This window comes from Cydia pomonella, chromosome 27, assembly GCF_033807575.1.
Source record: "Cydia pomonella isolate Wapato2018A chromosome 27, ilCydPomo1, whole genome shotgun sequence".
Taxonomy (NCBI): Eukaryota; Metazoa; Arthropoda; class Insecta; order Lepidoptera; family Tortricidae; genus Cydia; species Cydia pomonella.
The window spans coordinates 4,028,433-4,050,562 of record NC_084729.1 but is presented as its reverse complement, the minus strand read 5'-3'; the positions used below and the strand labels follow the sequence as shown (position 1 = coordinate 4,050,562).

The window sequence follows — 22,130 nt, the reverse complement described above, 5'->3', positions numbered from 1 at the left end:
GATCGGCATAAGATTGTTTATGAGATAGACACCGGTAGTCGGATTTCGGCAATAAATGAAGTCATGTACCGGCAGTTGTTTAGCGAAAAAAAATTAATTACCGATAATGCAATGTTTCATGGTTATTCAGGTTCACCTTTGGACTCACTTGGTTACATTGAGGTGGATGTAAAGTTAAATGATGTTCAACAGAAATCATTACATTTGTATGTGATCAAGCGAGGCGGACGGCCACTGTTAGGCCGTGAGTGGATACGCGCCCTTAACATAAAACAGATAAACCTCCATGCAATCACAGATGATCAATTCGTGATTCAACTTTGTAACGAATATCCCGAGGTTTTTAGTGATAAGCTAGGTACTTGTAAACAATCCATTCAACTGCAGTTGACGGATAAGGAACCGGTTTATGTGCGAGCTCGGCCAGTCCCACTGGCACTGCGCGGTCGCGTGGAGCAGGAGTTAATGAGGCTCGAAGCCGATGGGTCTATTTACCGCGTGGACCACTCGGACTATGGCACCCCCATAGTCCCAGTGGTCAAGGCTAATGGAGAGATACGTATATGCGGCGATTATAAGATTACGATAAATCCGAAATTAAAACGTAATTTTTATCCGTTGCCGCGCATAGACGAATTATTTGCCAACCTTAGCGGAGGTGAGAGATTTACAAAAATAGACCTTCGGCACGCGTACGAACAGTGCTTAGTGGCAGAAGACTCGCAACCTTACACTGCTATTACTACGCATATGGGTACTTATGTTTATCGACGTACGCCTTATGGTTTGTCTTGCGTGCCAGAAAAATTTCAAAAACTCATGGAAGAAGTATTACGCGGGGTACCTGGATGCGTGGTGTTTTTGGATGACATTTGTGTCACGGGTTCAAATGATGTTGAACACATTAAAAATTTAAAAACAGTACTTGATAGGCTACGAGATATGGGCTTGACAGTTAAATTAAGTAAATGTAGCTTTCTACAAGACAGTGTGAAATACCTAGGATTTATTATTAACAAAGAGGGGTTGCGCCCGGACCCAAGTAAACTGGATGCCATTTCCAGCGCGCCACGGCCGGAAAACGTGTCACAATTAAAAAGTTTTTTGGGGTTGTTAAACTATTATGGACGTTTTATTCCAAATCTTAGTAGCTTGTTAGCTCCCTTGCATAACCTTTTAAAAAAAGAAAGCGACTGGAAATGGGACCCGGAGTGTGAACGTGTGTTCAGTGAAGCAAAAAGAGCCCTCCTGAGTGAGCGGGTGCTGGCGCATTATGAAGAGGGGCGCGATCTGGTGCTATCGGTAGACAGCAGCGCGTACGGTCTTGGCGCAATTTTGGCGCATCGGTACGCGGGCGGCGCTGAGCGTCCCGTCAGCTGTGTGTCGCGTACGCTCAGCGCGGCCGAACGAAACTACAGTCAGCTTGACAAAGAGGCCCTCGCCATTCTATTTGGTGTCACTAAGCACCATCAATATTTATTCGGTCGACGGTTCACGCTGCGCACCGACCATCAGCCACTAACGCATATTTTTGGCGAAAAGGGGGGCATTCCACAGACTGCGGCGAGCCGCCTACAGCGGTGGGCGGCACGTCTGGCGGCTTACGATTTTACGATCGAATATGTACGCTCGGCCGATAACGGACCGGCCGACGCGCTTTCCCGGCTTCCCTTACCTCAGGAGGGTTCCCATTCGGACGCGTTAGATTATTTAAATTTAGTAGAAGACTGCTTGCCTATTTCTTTTAAAGAGGTAGCAAAAGAGACTGAGAGGGACGCAATATTATGTAAAATTAAAGGTTATGTACTTTTTGGTTGGCCGCTTTCGGGAGCGAGTTGCGATGAGATGAAGGCCTATTTCGCTAGGAAAGATGAATTAATGACAGACCGTGGTTGTTTAATTTACAAGTACAGAATAGTAATTCCGGCAACTTTAAGAAAGCGTATATTAGACGAAATTCATGAAGGCCATTTGGGGATTAATAAAATGAAAAATTTGTCACGTAACTATGTTTATTGGCCAAGTTTAGATCGCGATATCGAAGAAGTCTGTCGCGCATGCTCGGCGTGCTGCGCGGTGCGCGACGCGCCGCCGCGCGCGCCACTCCACCCGTGGGAGTTTCCGCTAGAGCCGTGGGGGCGCGTGCACGCGGATTTTGCCGATTGCGCAGGAGTACGTTACCTAGTGTTAGTGGACGCGCATTCCAAATGGATCGAGGTAGTTTCAATGCGCGGTACCGACGCAACCGCGACTGTAAGGGTGTTAAGCACTATTTTTGCACAATTCGGCCTACCATCGCAACTCGTGACAGATAACGGACCTCCTTTTTCATCACAGCAGTTTAAGTTATATTGTAAAAACAATTTTATTAGGCATGTAACTTCGGCTCCTTACAGGCCCCAAGGGAACGGTTTAGCGGAGAACGCTGTAAAAACAATTAAAAAATGTATTAAACGAGCGTTACATGAAAGCGAGGACGTGAATACGGCTTTGAATAAATTTCTTCTTCAGTATCGTAATTGTGATCACGCAACTACCGGGGTCTCACCAGCGGTGGCGTTACAAAGGCGCCGCCTCCGCACCCGGCTCGACGCGCTGCGGCCCGATACCGCGGCCGTCGTGCGCGACGCACAAGAACGCAAAGCAGCGTATTCTCAGGGTACTTATCGCCGGTTCCAAATAGGGGACGTAGTACTAGCTCGCGACTATACCGCCAAAGGGGATAAGTGGACAGAAGGTAAAGTAGTCAAGGAGACGGGACCGGTTTCATATAGAGTAGATATAGGGAACGGAGTAGAATGGCGCAGGCACGCCGACCAGTTGCTACCGGCGAACGGCGTGAACAAAGGTCGGTATTCACTATCTCGCATGAGTATGAGCACTTTACCTGAGGAACCGGAGGGGCCCAGTAGGGATGCCGAGGGGGACATGTTCGAGGACGCGTCCGATGGCGCGGAGGAGGCGCACGGGTCCCTGGCACCCCGGACGGAGCGCCCGCGTCGGTCGGCGGAGATCTCCCCGGCTACGGCCGCGCCGACTTCACCGGCCTCCCCAACCTCCCCGACCGCGCCATCGAATGCGTCCGCTGGGGCACTGCGTGCATATAACCGAGCAAAGCGTACTTTGATAAATTTCCTAGAAAATACTTATATTTAATATGTTTGTTTATAGACTTAGAGGGGAGAAAGTGTGACGATCTTGTCATTATGTGTATGGTGGCGGGTAGATACCTTTTTTATAATAAATCAGTCGGTTGCTAGCCCACGCCTTTCATTGACGTCTCAAATGGTTAATCAAAAATGAAGAATCAAAAATGGTTAATGAAATGTGATAGTGTTCAGTAGCAAAAGTAGGTACTTGGACCTAATGCAAAAAAAAATACGTACACTGCACGACTCTATTGGCAATATTTGCCTTCAGTGGCGTAGCTAGGCGTGGGCCAAGCCGGCTTCGCACTTAGAGCTGTTACGCACTGTCGACTAGCCGCCAGTGACTTGGTCTCTCGGCGACCAACACAGGCAACTAGGGCCAGGAGACCAAGCCGAGCGCAAGCATCACTAAAATATGTTGTGTTCTTCACAACTATGTTCGATATCGATACATATCTGCTGTCTCGACAGTTGCTCGTAGTGTGAACGCTTCTATTTGAACCCGTGTTTTTAGTGGTCGCCGGTGACCAGCAGTCGCTTGTGCGTCGCTACTATACGCAGCAAGTCGCCCGGGCAACTGGCGACTAAGTGCGTAAACACCGATATAAACTATGATAATAATATGAGTCGCCGGCGACCAGTCTATGGTGCGTAATAGCGCTAAAGGCGCGGCGAGCGGTCGTTCTCGCTATCAAACGGCACACGGCGGGCGAGAACGACCGCTCCCTTTTTTAGGGTTCCGTAGTCAACTAGGAACCTTTTAGTACGGTCAAATTAACTCAAATTTCACTAAAGTCAGGAACTAATTCTAAGGACTAATAAAATCACTACGGATTGTTTTGTATGGGCTAAAAATCGAACTTTATACAATCGTTACTAAATTCACCCCCCCGGAAAGGGGTGAAATCGGCTGAAAATAATGTAATGGTTATAACTAAGAAGAGAAAAAAGGTGTACTCGGTGTAATTTGGCGTACGTTTTACAACACTTATATCTAAATTCGCACGTGTTATTTATGTTAATTTAAGCTACGGAACAGGTAAAAAAAAAACAACATTAAAAAAAATCTATTTTGGCCATTGCGGGTCTGGGGAAAGTAATGTACTCGGTGCAAATTGAGTAAATAATTAGAAAAAATATCTAAATCCAATGTCAAATTTGCACCATGGTGCGACACCCGGAAAGTAGTTTTTCATGTTTTACTGTCGTTGTACTTCGGGGGAAATTTTAATACTATTGGAAATTGATGCAATCATATTCATTTGATTTTGTTTACATTCGCACCCCATAAAAAATTGGCATTTTTATACGGAACATGCAGTTTTGTAATCAAGTACCAAAAACGTAGAGCAATAAATACACAGAAGCGACAAGCGCGTGATTAGTGGCAAGAGAAGGAACGCGCGTAGATGCACCGACGAAGCACGGCTCTTGAGGCACGAGTAGTAGCATGTACTGCAAAAATAGTAGGGTTTCTGAGTATGCAGACAGACAGTCAACAAATTAAATACAGGTACGCTCAATGTTTGTTAAATTCGAAAAATCGCGTTTTTCCATATACTTACGAAAACGTTAGACTACTTAGTTCACTCAATGATTGTTTAAAACAATAGTTCCGTTTTAATGCCAGAAGAAAGATTTGTGCTCGTTGCCCGTCAAAAGTGTCAAACAAACTGTCTCGGAACAATCGCTGCGCGTAGGGTTTGAGATCCGGATATCCGAAATATCCGGATATCGGGTCATAAGATCCGGATATTACGGATCCGTTAAATATGGTTATTGACCTATAACCGGAACAATTTTCTAATGAAATTTATGAATAATTTCATACCATTTTGTCATTTAAATATAGTATTTTCATATATTTAATCAATTCAAATACTAACAGCACATCAGTTTTGATAGGTACATCATGTCACGCAGTAACTTTATACAATGAATGCGAATGTTGCTTAATGCAAACATTAGATCATTGGATATCCTGATGACTTGGGGCTATAGGCTCAAAACAAAAGCAACCTGAAGGCCAAGGCTAGGATAGTAGAGTAGGAAGGAGAGAAAATTGGTCTGATAATCAACCACTAGAATATCTCCAAATGAATAGGGCTAAGATGGTCGGCTCTTTATCATTTGTCATGAAGGGCATAGTGACAAGTGATAAAAATAGAACCATGCTGCCACCGCAGATCGAAAAGAAAAGACCTACCTAAAGTAATCGGGAAGAGGAGATAGATGTTCGAATCCAAAATGCCCTAAGATGCTCAGCAGCGCTTCGCCGAGTTCTAGTGTCCAAGCTGATCAGTAGACTGTCCATGATTCAAGTCTATAAGACAATAATTAGATTTTGATGAATGACATCGGTAAGTATTACACTTGGACTCTAAATCAGAAAAAAAAGAACAAGTTCTTAGTGAAGAAGACGAAATTCTGGCGGAATATTCTGGGACCTATCAGAGATGAAGATAGAGAAGATGAAAGCGTAGGAAAAATAGGGAGCTAGAGTAGCTAGTTGCGGCACCCAATATAATTAGCGAGATTATAGCCGCACGACTTCGCAGGCTTGGTCACTTGGAGTGGACGGGAGAGAATCGGGCTGTGAAAAGATATACCGCAGGAGCGATGTAGCCCTAAAACGCCCTCGGAGTATCCAACTAGCGTGGAGTGGTGCAGAATAGAGCAGAGTGACGTTGTTCTTGTGTCAAAGGCCAAGATTCTTTTTGGGTCACTTCATAGTTAGTATTTCATGACGAATGAACACGAGGTGAGGCATTGGATGTATTTCCAACTATGCACCAGCTAATCCAGATATAAACCCTCCTTATTAAGTACGGTTTTAGAGATAACATTATGTTAGCTATTATAGTAATAAAGTAATCATTTAAAATTAGTTGGGGTGATATCATTGTATTAAAACATAGTTAAAAACGTTATTTCTGTGTTATCTAAATCAGTTTATTCGGATATTTATTTTGGTGGATATTCGAATAATTAGAATATCACAATATTCTATTTGCAAACCCTACATATAACTTCCCAGTAGGGACACAAATAGGTAATGTAAATACTGCGAGGAGGATCTTGTTTAGGAAAAACCAGAGCGATCGAGTGTATTCCTTCAACAGGATACTCTCCTACAGCATATAAAAACCGGCCAAGAGCATGTCGGGCCACGCTCAGTGTAGGGTTCCGTAGTTACTCTTCCGTCACAATAAGCTAAACTGGAGCTTAAAGTATAGTAAATTGTTAACCAAGGGATGAAACGGTACCTTTCACCTGAGTTAAACAAATAGGCAAATTTGCATAATCAGTACCTAATTAAAATAAGTCTTTTTACTATGAAGGGAAAACTTTTTGTGATAACTCAAAAACAGCTAAACTGATCATGTCCGCTATAGTTTTCATTTAATGTCTTTCTTAAGCTCTACTTCCACGATTTTTTTCATATTTTTTGGACCTATGGTTCAAAAGTTAGAGGGGGGGGGACACATTTTTTTTTTCTTTCGGAGCGATTATCTCCGAATATATTCACTTTATCATAAAATATTTCTTGAAAACCCCAATTAGTTTTGAAAGACCTTTCCAACGATACCCTACACTCCAGGGTTGAAGCGAAAAAAAAATTCACCCCCACTTTACGTATAGGGGAGGTACCCTAAAAAAAATTAAATTTTTAGATTTTATTGTACGACTTTGTCGGCTTTATTGATTTATATATCCATGCCAAATTTCATCTTTCTAGCACTAACGACCACGGAGTAAAGCCTCGGACAGACAGACAGACAGACAGACAGACAGACAGACAGACAGACAGACGGACATGGCGAAACTATAAGGGTTCCGTTTTATGCCATTTGGCTACGGAACCCTAAAAAGGGCTTAACAGACCCACATTGGGACCAATTTACCTGAATAGCGACCCACAAATGCTAGATTCTTGCAACTAGGCTTGGCGAAAGAAAAATGATGGACCAGCGTACACCTCTGCAAGGAGCTATTGTCTTGCAAGTGCAAAGAACGCTGTACAGGGTGTGGGTGAGTAAAACACGGATTTAAATACACTATGCTTTGCGCATGCGAAGGTGCATGCTCTGGGACAAAATAATACGTAAAAATCCGGTATGGAACAAAAATAGTGTAATTTGCTTGTTTATAAACCGATTTTCAAAATTTTAATTGAATTTTATAGCTTATTAATGTAGCATTCATATCTTGATACAATGTCTTAAAAGTAAACTTACTAGTAAAGTTGATGAAAACAAAAAACGGATTTTTTTTCGGGAAAATTTAAATAAAACTTAAAATTTCTCGCAAACTATGGTATTTACAAGGTCAAATGTGTAAACGATATTGTAGCGCATTTAATTTTGCTTTTTATGACACCCCACACAAGCTTACATGTGATATACTTGCTGTGGTATACGCAATATTCTGAACACGGCACCGGCCATTTTGATGACGTCATAACTGGTGACTTAACCACGTTAGAAACTGTCTCCCGATGGTTTTTTAGTCAGAATAACATGCTTAACAACATACTAAAATATGATGCTGGTTTCATCAAAGGCACCTTTTGGGCCCTATATGACCATAAGGGAAGCGACTTCATACCTACTCGTATAACATTTTTTTATACAATCAAACACATTTGAATAAGTAGTCGATAAAGCAGTCAAACACCGATAGATTATTAATATGTTGTAACATGACATCACTATTTTTGATCTCACATAGACAATTTACGCACAAACTTGCATTTCATTTTTGGTCGCACTTTTGAAGTTTGACAGTCGTTCTTGATATCCTATTTCTATGTATCCGGATCCGAAAAATTGTCGTTTGCAAACCCTAGCTGCGCGCTGCGCTATCTCCCCGCCCCGCGCGCCCCGCGCCGCGTGCTGCCAACCACCTTCGCTTGCAGTTCGTAGCGATTAATTCTATTTACTTTTTGACAAACTTCCGGTAAAAAAAATCTATTTTTTATTTAGTGCAAATGTAGTGTCTTTAGATAAGTACCGTTTTTAAATTTTTCACGTCTCTCTTAATTTCCCCCGAAGCACAATGTACAAAATAATTAAAAATACATGTTCCATAATTTGCCCAGGCGTGCAAAGTTAACTGAATGTTTATAATGCTTTAAAAAGCTTAACTTTAGATTGCACCAACCGACTGACTTATCCTCGAGCCGCAATCGAAAAAAAAACATTTTTTAGGGTATCATACATTGCACATCTTTTTAATTAAGATATACTATGCACCAAGGTGTTCTCTATACACTACTTAGCTTGAACCTAATAGCTTTTAATTTACTCCAAAATTACGGCACTTTATAGTTTATACCTAAAATTTAACGGTCTTCCGTACATAATAGAAACGGTGCAACTCGGGGGAAACAATCTAGTTGCGCCATCTAACAAATCCAAAAAAAGCACGACTACACGACTTACTTCCATACTTTTTCTTAACTTGACTATACTATTTATATTTTCGTCATGGGCGTCTGTCTGTCTATTCGTCCGCGGCTTTGTCCGTGATCGTTAGTGCTAGAATGCTGAAATTTGGCATGGATATAAAAATCCGTTACGACGACAAAGTCGTACAATAAAATCTAGAAATTATATTTTTTTAGGTCCCTCCTCTGCACGTAAGGTGTTGAACCCGATCATGTTGGGTGTCGCTGGAGAGGTATTTCAAAACGAATATGGGTCTTCAAGAACCAAACATAATATTATGTTCAGAAATAATTACTCTGAAAAAATTAATTGTCCCTCCCCCCTCTAACTTTTGAAATAAAGTCGTGAAAATAAAGTTTAGTTAAGACTTTCAAGGTAAACTATAGCAAACATGATCGGTTCAGCCATTTTCGAGTTTTTTCAAAAAGTATATTTTAACGGACTGATAACTACGGAACCCTATACTGCGCATGACCCGACATGATCGCCGATTTTATTACCTTAGGAAATACATATTGGAAGGAAGACCCTCACACCTCACAGATTCGACTTCGCCACCGGCTAGATTAGTTCACGCTTCGCCACTGTTACAACTACAAGGTAAAATTTAAACCACCGGCCATACTCTGCAATTCTGCATGGTGACTTTATAGGTCATACTGCACTACTTTTACTATGAAACCAATGCCTAAATCGCGAAACAAAATTAGGTTGTGCCTTAGAAATCAACGGCATCACATCAGCCGGAATGTATGAAACAGCCAATTTTTTTGCGTATGGTAAGTATGTTATGTTGATGTACTAGAGCACCCCAGAGGTGCAAAGGACCTTCACAAGCTCGCGCCACGCCTTCCTATCTTCAGCTCGCCTTTTGGCCTCGCTCCAGCTCAACCCGACCGCTCCTAGCTCTCTTAGGACGGACCGTTGCCAAGAGTGTACAGGACACCCGGAGCCACGGCTTCCGTCCGGCGGTTTCCAAGCGAAAGCTATGGTAACATTATTCGTAATTATGGTAAGTATGGCTGGTGGTTAAACTTTTACCCTGTATAAAGCTTCTTTAACTTCCTAAGGCCCAGCCATACAAACGAAAAAAACATTTGCCACTAAAATTTGAACCTTATAGGAATAGAGTAGATTTTGTATTGTTTGAAAATTGAACGAAACAAAACAAATGCAATTCTGTTCCAATTGAATATGATTTGAATTTCTTTGAACTGAATAAGCACTATAGGTAGGACCTTGGGTCTTAGGAGGATAAAGCTTGTGCAGATGTTTAAAGTTATTTCTGTATTGTTATTTGTGTGTGGTCTGCTGACTTTAAAAGTTTACAAAAAAAAACGATAAATAGTTTTTAAATATTTTACAAATACATCAAAGGTTAAATATGTTATAATAATAATAATGGCAAACGCATATTAAAAATTAAATCGATTACCTAAATCTTAAACTTATTTATGCATTAGTAATCATGGCAATAAAACAGAGTATTTAGATTATTTTTGAGTTACCTTATATAAAAAAACTAGACTTAGAAATTTTGCCCCCTTTTAATATTGGGCATTTTCCATAGTTAATAAAAAAAAACGTGGCAATAAAACAGAGTACCTAGATTCATTTTGAGCCACTTTATATTTAAAAAAAACTAGACTTTAAAATTTTGCTCCCTCTTCATATTGGGCATTTTCCATAGTCAATTAAAAAATAATAATAATACTTTCATTGTGTCTGGATTAGCGTTGTTCATATCTATTCCAAATTTCAAATCGATAGCTTAAGTGGTTCTCGAGATATTTATAGATTTATTCAATATGATAGACAGACAGACGGACGGACAGAGTCGCACCATAAGGGTTCCTTTTGTACCTTTTTGGTACGGAACACTAAAATACGTTAAATGATTGAATTGGTACAGCATTGGCAAGTTTTGACTACAAGATATGTGTCCTCCATATTATTTCTTTAAAATTTAAAGGTCATTTGGGCTTAATTCTATATACAAATATGATATTAAAAACAATATAAAATATATAGTATCAAGAATTTACGATAAAGTTTAAATGCAGACAAAGCCATCCATACAATAAAAATAAATTCCCCTAATAGTGAAATTGTATATTCCTATAGCTTTAGTCACATTACAACCAGTATCGGTAATTGCAATACCGATGTTTAATATGTTGGTACCGGTAATTTTGATATCGTTATCCATAACGGTAATGTTACCACCCGGCAACTTTGGTTTAGCTAGGTAATCAATACCGGTAATTTGTATCACTGGCTGCCGTAACTTAATAACGGTATTTTAAATAGATTTTTCTGGTCATTTTTGTATAGTTATTATATTTGTATGTACCAAAATTATATAAAATAGAAAAATGTTATCATTGTGGTAATAAATTTTACTATAAAAATTTTGCTGTAACCTTTGGTGAGCTATATTATCAATTACAAAATCAGTACCGGTAATTTTAGTACCATAATTGTTTCAGTACCGGTATTAATGGAAGTATTTCAATTTTACGGTATTTTTAGTACTGTAAAAATTGTATAAATAACATGTATCAAAAATTTTCATCAATATCAATTAGCTTTACACAGTTGATAATAATCTCTGTAATTTTGACATTTGTTAACTGACACATTGAAGTTATAGAGTTAGACTAAGATAAGTCTGCAACGATTTTGATAGCACACGCAATGCTATTGTTATTATACGTCATAATTTCATAGAAGTTTGACGTTTCAAATAACACTTGGACTGCGTGTGCTATCAAAACCGTTGCAGACTTTTTTTGGTCTAACTCTACTAACGTATCTTCTATAACTACAGTAGCACCCGCTTAAATGATCACATTCAATACGATTTCTTTAGACTATCTTCTTAAGCAGGTTTTAATGTATTTACTGTTACGTAATCGTTGTTATAAAACATATTACCAACGTGCTTTAAATTTTGTCGTTTTACTATCCGGTGACTTTTCTTTAGCTATAAAATCAATACTGATAATTTACCGTAAGTACCTACATTAGTAACGGTATTCCAAATATGCACCGGTAATTTAAGCACTGTTTGTATTGAATGTATCAAAATGTTATACACTTAACATCAGTACCATTGGCATCAGAGCAAAACAGTGCCATCTAGTATATATCGCTTATATTTAACTGATGCTAGGCAACAGCTGCATAGCCTCCCTATGCCTGTCTTGCTCGCGGTGCACCGTACTGGAGTGATTCAGAGTGGTCGCATGCTCGGCAGCTCGCGGACTCCTCGGGCGCCCCCCCCCCCCCTCGAGTCCCGTCCGCGGGCTGCCGAGCCATGTCCGGGCTTTAGGGTTGCAAGTATATTTTCTATAACTGCAAAATAATTCACATAATATGATCACGCTTAATACGGTTTTTTTCAAATATTTTTTTCACTGTTTGCGCTTTTCCGCTTAAGATGTGTTTAGCTAGATTTACTGTAACGTAATTGCTGATATAAAAATATTAGCTACTGTGGTTTAAATTTTATCATATTACTCTCTGGTAACTTTGGTTTACCTATAAAATCAATACCGTTAATCTCGTACTTTACCTAAAATAGTAACGGTATTTTAAATAGTACTGGTAAGTTTACCCTAAATGTAGTCATATATTTTGTATAGATCATTTATATCAAAATCAAATCACGTTTCGTCAACGGCCTACCTAGTATCTATATAACAAAAAGCAATAAACAAATAGAAACCTACCCCCACTCTGATTTTCACCCGGACCAAAAGTGCCAAAAATACTGGCGGCATTGCCTCGCTGAATGGTCAGTGATATCTGTTGGACCAGGAAAAATCAAATTGTAAGTATCAATTTAAGATCAATAGGCACTGTTTCTACCACACAACAGCTCCATATAGAGACTCCTAAACATCTGTATTCTGAAGTTATATTTTACTAGCGTGCGGCAATAGCCACATGGCCTCCCTATACCCAATATCACTCGTCGCTAAGACGTTCAAGCGCCTGTTTAGATATTTTTGACACTTTTTTACTACAGCAACTGATACGTTGTTGTTGGCGTAAAAATGTTTTAGCATTTTACTAAAATCCTTGACGATACCTTTGGTTGAACCAAGTTTAACTATAGAATGAATACCGGTAATTTGGTATAATGATACCGGATTCAAATCAGTACCGGTAATTTTTGTAGTAATATTTTTATACACGTGTGGACTTAGTTTGCATGTATCAAAATATTGTGTAAAACTCGTACCGCTTATATTTTACTAGCGTGGGGCAATAGCCGCATAGCCTCCCTATACCCGGTCTCGCTTGCGCCGTGCACCGTACTGAAATGATTCAGATTCGTTGCCTCCCCTGCAAATAGTACTCTAGGGGCGCCCGAGGAGTCTAAGATAGGGGTGCCGAGCCACGCCCGGGCTTCGGGGTATTGCGGGGTGAGGAGGTTGTCGTAGGAGTAGCTGCCGCGGGTGTATGGGTTCGAGTGCCAGGTTGACCTGGAAGTAATTAAACTTTGATTAGTTGTTATGGCCAATGGCCAAGGAGAGGGGCATACATACAGGGTGAAATTTTAACCACCGTTCACTTACTTTACTTTACTCTGAGTATTAGTGACTTTATAGGTCATACTGAACAACTTTTATTACGGGGCCAATGCCGAGATCGCGAAAAAAAATTGGCTGTCCCATAGATATTAGCGGCATCACATCAAATTCTTTTTACGCGATTTCAGAAATCAGAAATCATAGCATTTATTCGTGATAAACTATGACATACAAAAGTATAACAACATAACAAAAGAAAGACACATAGAATAAATAAATAGTTTACCCATTTATTTACCACGCCTCAGCATTAATGCTAACTCAAAAGTCGGCGCTGATCTTCCGGCGAGACCATTTGTGTGTCACGAACGCAGCTGTACGACACGGCATAAAACTGAACGCGGCTTTGCGGCGGCGAAAGGGCGGCGATCAACGCCATCTAGTCTGCCGGCGAGACGTCATTGTCATTCGTCATTGGTCCCATAGTAAAAGTTGTTTAGAAGTTATTACGTAAGAGTATGAACGGTGATTTAAATTGACATTTACAGGGTGATCCCTGTATAGTTAGAAATGTTGTTCTCTAGGGGTTTCCCTGCTCCCCCTTGGCGATGCACAACGCGGCGGCGAACAAATATTTGTGATGAACACTCTTTCTGCAGAATAATCTTGATAATCGCTGTGACGCAGACTAAGTTGTGCTGATTTACTTCCAAGAGAATCAGAAAACACAAATAGACGCAAAACGTGTGACATCTTTCAAGGTCCAAAGACGGTCACCTGACGCGCGCGGCTCCAGCCCAGTATCAACCTTTGTGCGTTCCGACAAGGTTCACCGCGCCGTGCACGATAGGCGTGGAGTTCAAAGGGTTAATAACCAGTTTTAATGTAAGCCGTCCAAATAAATAATAGAAAAAATACCAATGAAACTGACCTTATAATAGCAGTGGGTTTCGGCACGGTAATTTTATCGTGTCGCCGATGAATTTCTGTAGCAGTTCCACACATTTCGTCTTAACTGTCTCTTCTGGCAGTGTCTCAACCTGATGATGACATAAATATATGTCAAGCCACTTCCGTCAGTAGAAAAAAAGCGGAAAATGTAATAAAAAAACTAAATATCGCGCCTTTTTCTACTGCCAGAGTTTTTTGACAGTCTATAATTAACAGTAGGTATTTACTCCAACAAGTAAACATGTTTAAAAAATGTAACCCGAGTACCTTCTATGAAATTGAAGTCAGTTAAAAAAGGCAAGTATACCAACAACATCAACTATGATAGCAATTAATACTTTGTTTCTAATAAAATCTTCTCTTCTTCCTCGCGTTGTCCCGGCATTTTGCCACGGCTCATGGGAGCCTGGGGTCCGCTTGACAACTAATCCCAAGATTTGGCGTAGGCACTAATTTTTACGAAAGCGACTGCCATCTGCCCTTCCAACCCAGAGGGTAAACTAGGCCTTGTTGGGATTAGTCCGGTTTCCTCACGATGTTTCCTTCACCGAAAAGCGGCTGGTAAATATCAAATGATATTTCGTACATAAGTTCCTAAAAACTCATTGGTACGAGCCGGGGTTTGAACCCGCGAACTCCGGATTGCAAGTCGCACGCTCTTACCGCTAGGCCACCAGCGCTCCTAATAAAATAAATATTCAAAAACTTGTGAACTAGTGGCTTCGTGAGCTGTACAAGTAGACCTCACGATCATAACTTAAAACGGAATGTATTTAAAAAAAGTCCAAAAACTGAATCGACAAACAAACCTATTTAATTATCGAACTAGTTCACAAAATTTCACGAGAATCGGTTGAGAATAGCGACCTGTAGAGAACATTCGGACATACGAAAGCATATTTACCCGAGTGGAAACCGAGACTTTCGCTAACGCTCGGTCTATCACTAACCTGTTTAGCAACATTTCCGCTAGTCCACAAGGTCAGCGAATTACTGGACCCCATAGGCCGACTAGCTCCATATATCCTCGTGGTCCAATAATCATCTTTGCCCAGTTTCCTCTTGTCGTCTCCCTTCCATATGAACCCGAAGAACGAAGTGTGGTGCGGCCACCAGATTTCGTCGAAGGATAGAATGACTTTGTCCATGACGCCTATGCTGATTTTGTCTATTGCCGTTTGTTTTTCTTTGGATAGTGGTGGGGAGAAGAGCGTCGTATGCCTGTAATGATAAATAAATAAATTCATTCCACATCAGAGTGATAAAGTTCAAAGTTATTTATTGTATATAAGAATCAGGTTACATTGCAGGTCGAATATACAATTACACATTCCGTTACACTGAGACTTTACCTTTTCAGGTGTACATATATTTGCATCATATATAGGTATTTACATATTTATCTAAAGAATAACAATACTTATGAGTCACTTAAATAATCATTAACACAATAAAAACATTTTTCTATAAGCCACATTTTTGTGTTTGACTTGAACAGTTTGAGATCCATATCCTTAAAACGATCAGGTAACTTGTTATAAATTGTGATACACATAATATAGGCATTTTTTGCAGTGAGTGACAAGTTTACATATGGCTTAGGTAATCTGTGTCTGTATTTAGGTCTACTTACGCGGCAATCCAATGGGTTATTATCCGTGAATAGGTATTTATATTTGTGAACGAAAACAGAAACTTCATAAATATAGAGACTGGGTAAAGTAAGAATGCTATGTTTTATAAAATATGGACGGCATGAATCTCTAGGATGAACTGAAAATATGGCTCGAATGCAGCGCTTTTGGACAATGAATACGTTATGTTTATCAGTGCAGTATCCCCAGATTGTTATGCCATATCTTAAAATCGAATGTACATATCCATGATATGCTATTAACGCTGCCTGAATGGAAATAGTTTGGCTAACTCTTCTCAGGGCAAATACAAACCTATTTACTTTGGAACATAATGTGTCTACATGTTCCCTCCAGTTTAGATGTTTGTCAATAAAAATACCTAAAAATCGCGCATGCTGTACTTCTTTTATGGAAATATTGTCATATTGTATGTCTAACTGTTGTGACTTGCCTTTACTAGTATGGAATTGAATGTAGCTAGTTTTGTCTAGGTTTATTTTCAAGTTATTTCTTTCTAACCATTTAATTGTTAGGGCTAGAGTTCTGTTTAGGTCATCATTATAAGTCGGAAAATCTCTACATTTCACAATAATTGACGTGTCATCTGCGAACAACAGGCTTTTATGTGGCAGGCTTTTGGGCATATCATTAATGTAAATTATGAATAGAAGAGGGCCCAAAATACTGCCTTGAGGCACTCCATAATGATTATTGATGAAGGACGATCTGTCTCTACACATTGGGTTCTATCACTAATATACATTTTGATCCATTCTAACCTCGTTAATTAAATACATACTTCAAAGGAAGATACAAATTAAAAAAATGAGAACATTTTGCAATCAAAAATATGAAATAAATATATTTATATTTGACGACCCGTCTGGCCTTGTGGGTAGTGACCCTGCCTATGAAGCCGATGGTCCCAGGTTCAAATCCTGGTAAGGGCATTTATTCGTGTGATGAGCATGGATATTTGTTCCTGAGTCATGGGTGTTTTCTATGTATTTATGTATTTATTAATATTTATATATTATATATATCGTTGTCTAAGTACCCTCTACACAAACCTTATTGAGCTTACTGTGGGATTTAGTCAATTTGTGTAATAATGTCCTATAATATTTATTTATTTATTTATGAATATTTGTAATAATGAATTTATCTCCATGTAATTACCGAAATTTCGGTAACGACAGAATACCGGTATTACTTATCTTATATAATTCCCCGACACTCCTCCCAGTAATAATAACTGTATCTGTCACATTTGAATTTGCATTAAATTGAATATGATTTGAATCTTCCGACATAGGAGACTAAATGATGCCTTACTTGTCCTTGAGAACCCCAAGAGACACGGTGACAATAACGTTATCGGCCACGTAGGAGCTGCCGTCACCGCACTCGACGGTGACGCGCTCGGTGGGGCGCTGCGGGGCCCTGATGACCTTAACTTCGGTGTTCAGCTTTATGTCGAGGTTGGGGAGCCCTGGGCCGTCTTTGTATGTGTTCTGTGGAGAAAAAGCTTATGTATATAAATTAATGTTAATTTATTGATTGGTTTAGTTCTAAAAATAAAAAAGTCATACGTAATATTTTTTTATATTAACTTTTCTCGAACATCTGGCGGAAACGCAGCCTACTATTCCTCATATAGGGTGTAAGAGATAGATAGAGATTTAATCGTATTAGATAGAGATAGAGTGAGACAGCAAAACTAGTGCCTCCTTCACCTGCGCTAAGGGCATAGATAGTCGCAGCGTGTTAGATAAGACTAAACAACCTCTCTGATGTTACGGGTGTCTATGGGTTGCGGTAATCGCTTACTATCAGGCGATCCATCTGCTCGTTTGCCTCTTATATAATAAAAAAAAATAAGTCTTTCCTCATGTACTAACCAGCATAATTTCAAAGAAGTTCTTATATCCATATTTATGCCAGCTGATCAACTGCGGGCCGTCCAGCTCCTCATACCGGCTGATGGTGGTCACGTCCGTCCAGTCGTCGGACGCGTCGTAGTTGTTGGTCAGAGAGAGATAGAGATAGAATCGTATTAGAGTGAACAAATCTTCCCAATGTACTTACCAGCATAATTTCAAAGAAAGTCTTATATCCATATTTATGCCAGCTGATCAACTGCGGGCCGTCCAGCTCCTCATACCGGCTGATGGTGGTCACGTCCGTCCAGTCGTCGGACGCGTCGTAGTTGTTGGTCAGAGAGAGATAGAGATAGAATCGTATTAGAGTGAACAAATCTTCCCAATGTACTTACCAGCATAATTTCAAAGAAAGTCTTATATCCATATTTATGCCAGCTGATCAATTGCGGGCCGTCCAGCTCCTCATACCGGCTGATGGTGGTCACGTCCGTCCAGTCGTTGGACGCCTCGTAGTTATTGGTCAGCAGGTTCGCGAATTCAAGGAATTCCGTTATGAAGTCTTCGTCTTTTAGTAGGTCTGGCTTGTGCTCGGCGATGTACTCTCTTAGCCTGGAAATAAAGAAATATGATAATAAAAATAATATAAACCAAAAGGACTTTAGTCAGGAGTAGGAAACTAGAGCGTTCGGACTTCCCGGCTCTGTTCGGCTCGGCATTGCTCCGAGCAATTATAAGGGTTGGCACAACTTGACGTCCTTTTGCGTGCACAACCACAGATAAGATAATTACAGGAATTTTGACAACCTTAAATAGCCGAAAGGGATAGTTCCATTCATTAGAAAGGGATAATATGATTCGGCCCTGAATCGCTCTCAAACTTCGGCTTTGTACGCAGTTTCCTTTCTGTATGGTAGTACTATTATTTATTCTGTAGTATGCACGAAGGTTGATAGTCGGCTGTAGCCACGTGCGTCATTAGGCGGGTCCACACAGAGCGAGCAAACGCGCGAGGCAATTTCCTCACGCAGAATACGGCCAGTGTAGGCCTGGATCGAGGCGGCGCGCGCATTTTTCTCGCCCCAGAAGAGCCTCAAGAATCTTTCTATTGATAGGTGAAAACTGCATGAAAGTCCGTTCAGAAAATTTTGAGTTTATTGCGAATATACAGACATACAGACGCGGCGGGGATTTTAGTAATGTCTAGGCACATTTTTTTAGTTTTTTTTTATCAATTTAATTCGGGATATGATAAGAGTGCCGTTAAGTAGGCTTTTCTTGAGATACAAAAAATATCGGTACCGAAACCGGACCTAGAGTTAGGATTGATGAATATTGAAATCTTTGTTCTCTGTTTTGCCATCTACAAAACAAGTTTTATAATATATTATACCTAAGTGTTATATTAATTATTACGCAGACAAGAACGAGCCGCCTCGCCCGAGGCAATGAGGCTGACGCACGTCTACACAGACCGAGATGCTCTGCACGGCCATTTCCTCGCGAGGCAGACCCGCCTATTCTCCATGTCTTACTTGTAAGTAATAAAGGTCCCCAATGGCTCGGGCTGGTCCGGCGGATGGTCGACTATGTGCAGAGCTATATCCAGTAGTTCGTTCACCAGTTCCGCATCAACCTGCGACCCGTCTGAGCGGAACGGAGCCATGATCAGGCTCTGTGGTACGGTAGTGATGTTGTGTTGGGTGGTTAAGTCGAAAACGCGGCTCTTTTGGTTGCCGTGGATCCTGAGAAAAAGATTTACATTTATGCTGCTACTAGGGAACAAATCAATATAAAAACACACAAAGCGTTATTGTATCAAATCTATATCTTACCATTCAGCACCCAGTTCTACAAGACCATTCCCAAAAGGTACAGTATGGACTCGTCCACCAATGCGAGACTGGGCCTCTAATGCCAGCACTCGTCTCCCCGCTCGGATCAGGGTTGTGGCGGCAGTCACACCAGCAGCTCCTAGCCCAATCACTATTGTGTCATAGTGCACCATTGTTGAGCTGAAATTTTATTTTTATTTATATAGGCTATGGTCTCATATAGTAACCATCAGGTAGTCAACATAGTTGTCGAGTTGGACATAGTATAGCAAATAAGGATGCTTCTTCTTCCTTGTATTGTCCCGGCATTTTGCCACAGCTCAGGGGAGCCTGGGGTCCGCTTGACAACTAATCCCAAGATTTGGCGTAGGCACTAGTTTTTACGAAAGCGTTTTTACCATCTGACCTCCCAACGTCCCAACCCAGAAGGTAAACTAGGCCTTGTTGGGAATAGTCCGGTTTCCTCACGATGTTATCCTTCACCGAAAAGTGACTGGTAAATATCAAATGATATTTTGTACAAGTTCCGAAAAACTCATTGGTACGAGCCGGGGTTTGAACCCGCGACCTCCGGATTGCAAGTCGCACGCTCTTACCGCTAGGCCACCAGCGCTTCGCTAGGCCACCAGCGCTTCGCTAGGCCACCAGCGCTTCACTAGGCCGCCAGCGCTTATAGCAAATAAGGATCCATCTTCATAAATTAACTTAGAAAGCTCAAAGGACCATAGGCAACTTTGTATGGAGCCTGGTCCTAAAACCAACAGAGATGAGGGTAAGGTCATTACCCGGGTCTACACAGAGCCAGCATACGCACGAGGCAATTTCTTCACGCACAAAATGGCCAGTGTAAACGCACGCGCCGCCTCGGCCGAGGCACGTCTACACTGACCCTTTTGTGCGTGAGGAAATTGCCTCGCGCATATGCTCTCTCTGTGTGGACCGGGCTATTTAATAGGTGGGTTGTTATGTTGTGTGGGCACGTTCTATGGGCACCAAGCGGAATTCTATTGCCAAACTGAAGTATTGGTATTTTGGTCAAAATGTCTTCACCCTTATTACTAAGGCAATAGAATCTAAGTAAGTAAATTAATTGCTACTGTTCTACTAGGGCTAATGTTCGTGAACCCGCCAGTGCGTCAAATAGTTTGATCGAAGGAACAAGTATATGCATGCTTCCCGATTATAACTTGATTATTTCAGTTCCATAGTGAAATTGAAAGCAGCTTTTCGACTGCGAATTTGCTCGAGTGCGAAAAAAATCCGCCGTAACAAATCTGGGGTGGTCCGCGCAAGTTGGGAGCTGGAGATAAGGGCAACAAACAATTGGTGGGTAATCTCTGGCCTAGTTTGATAGACGGGTGCTTTTTTGTGACAGCTTGGTAGACAACAATGCCACGCAAGCTAAGTGTAACTACAAAATAACACTCATACATTATTTCATGTAATGATTGTGAAGCTCTTCCACTAAGAGTACTTTATTTCTGTAAAATTGCTTTCCTTTTAAACCAAAATAAAGACAAAATTTTTAATATAACTCCATAGCCACCTTTTAAAAGACGGGGCACCGTAGTAGCGACCACCAAACAATAAATAACTAGAGATTTTTTTAGGTTATGCACTTAATTCTCACCTTTAATCACTGAAACTTGCTTCGACTACTGATGAAAAGACACTGATTTAATAAACACTACATATTATTAATCAGCAGTGCAAATGTTATGTAATAATTGGTGGTTAAGGGTTTTAAAAGATAAGATTTTATTACGATCCTAAGCAGTACTTGTTGACAGCGAGAAAAGGGCACCGAATGAACCTTGAACATATGTTAATGACATTGACGTTTATGACATTTTCCTTTCGTTCAGAAATAAATTAGGGTGCATTCGAAAACATACGATATAATACAAAAAAGGTTTTTGGAGAGGCAAGGACTCACCTTCGAATAGCTCATATCCCGCCGACTCCTATTTTGAGTTCGTATTTCACCACAAACACGACCTGATTGTTCACAATACACAGTATTAAAAGTGACGTGACTGATCTTCATGGAGTACTTTTCACATGTATTTTGAGTTTTAATTAGAAGAATGCGAATTTTTGGGCGCGCGCGCGCCGGGATTTTATTTTGCACTGGCGGTTTAAGGTGAGGGTGGGGGTATAGGAAAAAGGATGCTACCATATATAAAATATATAAAAGGTGCGTTCTAATTGTGTGTATCTTTATTGAAAATAGGTACACTTAAATTAATTTTAAAAATGTATGAAATTATCACAATGGCGTAGCTAGTTTTATTATAGAGAGTTGATTGTTATTTTATTCATGAATAGTTTGGGAGGTGTTTGTCAAGAATAGGCAGAAGTGTTTTTTTATTCCACTGTTACTAACAAAACTTATTTGCCAGTTTATATCTAATCTGTAGGTTACTTAGGTCATTTCAATAAACGCTAGGTCACACAATGGATGAGATATAACAAAACAGTCACTCTGTTCACTCAACATGCGGTAGAAATTACATTAAAAAAAGTGGTCCTTTACCCGTGTTTAATATCAAAACCCGAGCAAGCGTGGTTCCAAAATTAAAAAACGGCTAATGGTTCAAAACGTGAAATCTAGAACGTTGCGAGGGTTTCAAGGTATGAGAGTTAAACAAACTGTTAACTTACCAGTCTTAGCACCGACAAAACTC

At 40.4% G+C, this 22,130-nt stretch overlaps 1 protein-coding gene across 1 annotated transcript; it reads right to left on the bottom strand.

Annotated features, from left to right (window-relative positions):
- Nucleotides 1–9,944: 9,944 nt before the first annotated feature.
- LOC133532679 (spermine oxidase-like) lies at nt 9,945–22,074 on the bottom strand. The gene is given in 9 exon segments (XM_061871443.1): nt 9,945–13,092; nt 14,072–14,112; nt 14,115–14,180; nt 15,042–15,312; nt 17,064–17,242; nt 18,004–18,220; nt 19,144–19,353; nt 19,444–19,623; nt 21,074–22,074. Coding segments are annotated over 8 exon segments (1,398 nt in total). The 5' UTR covers nt 19,617–19,623; nt 21,074–22,074; the 3' UTR covers nt 9,945–12,851.
- Between the last annotated feature and the right edge of the window lie 56 nt (nt 22,075–22,130).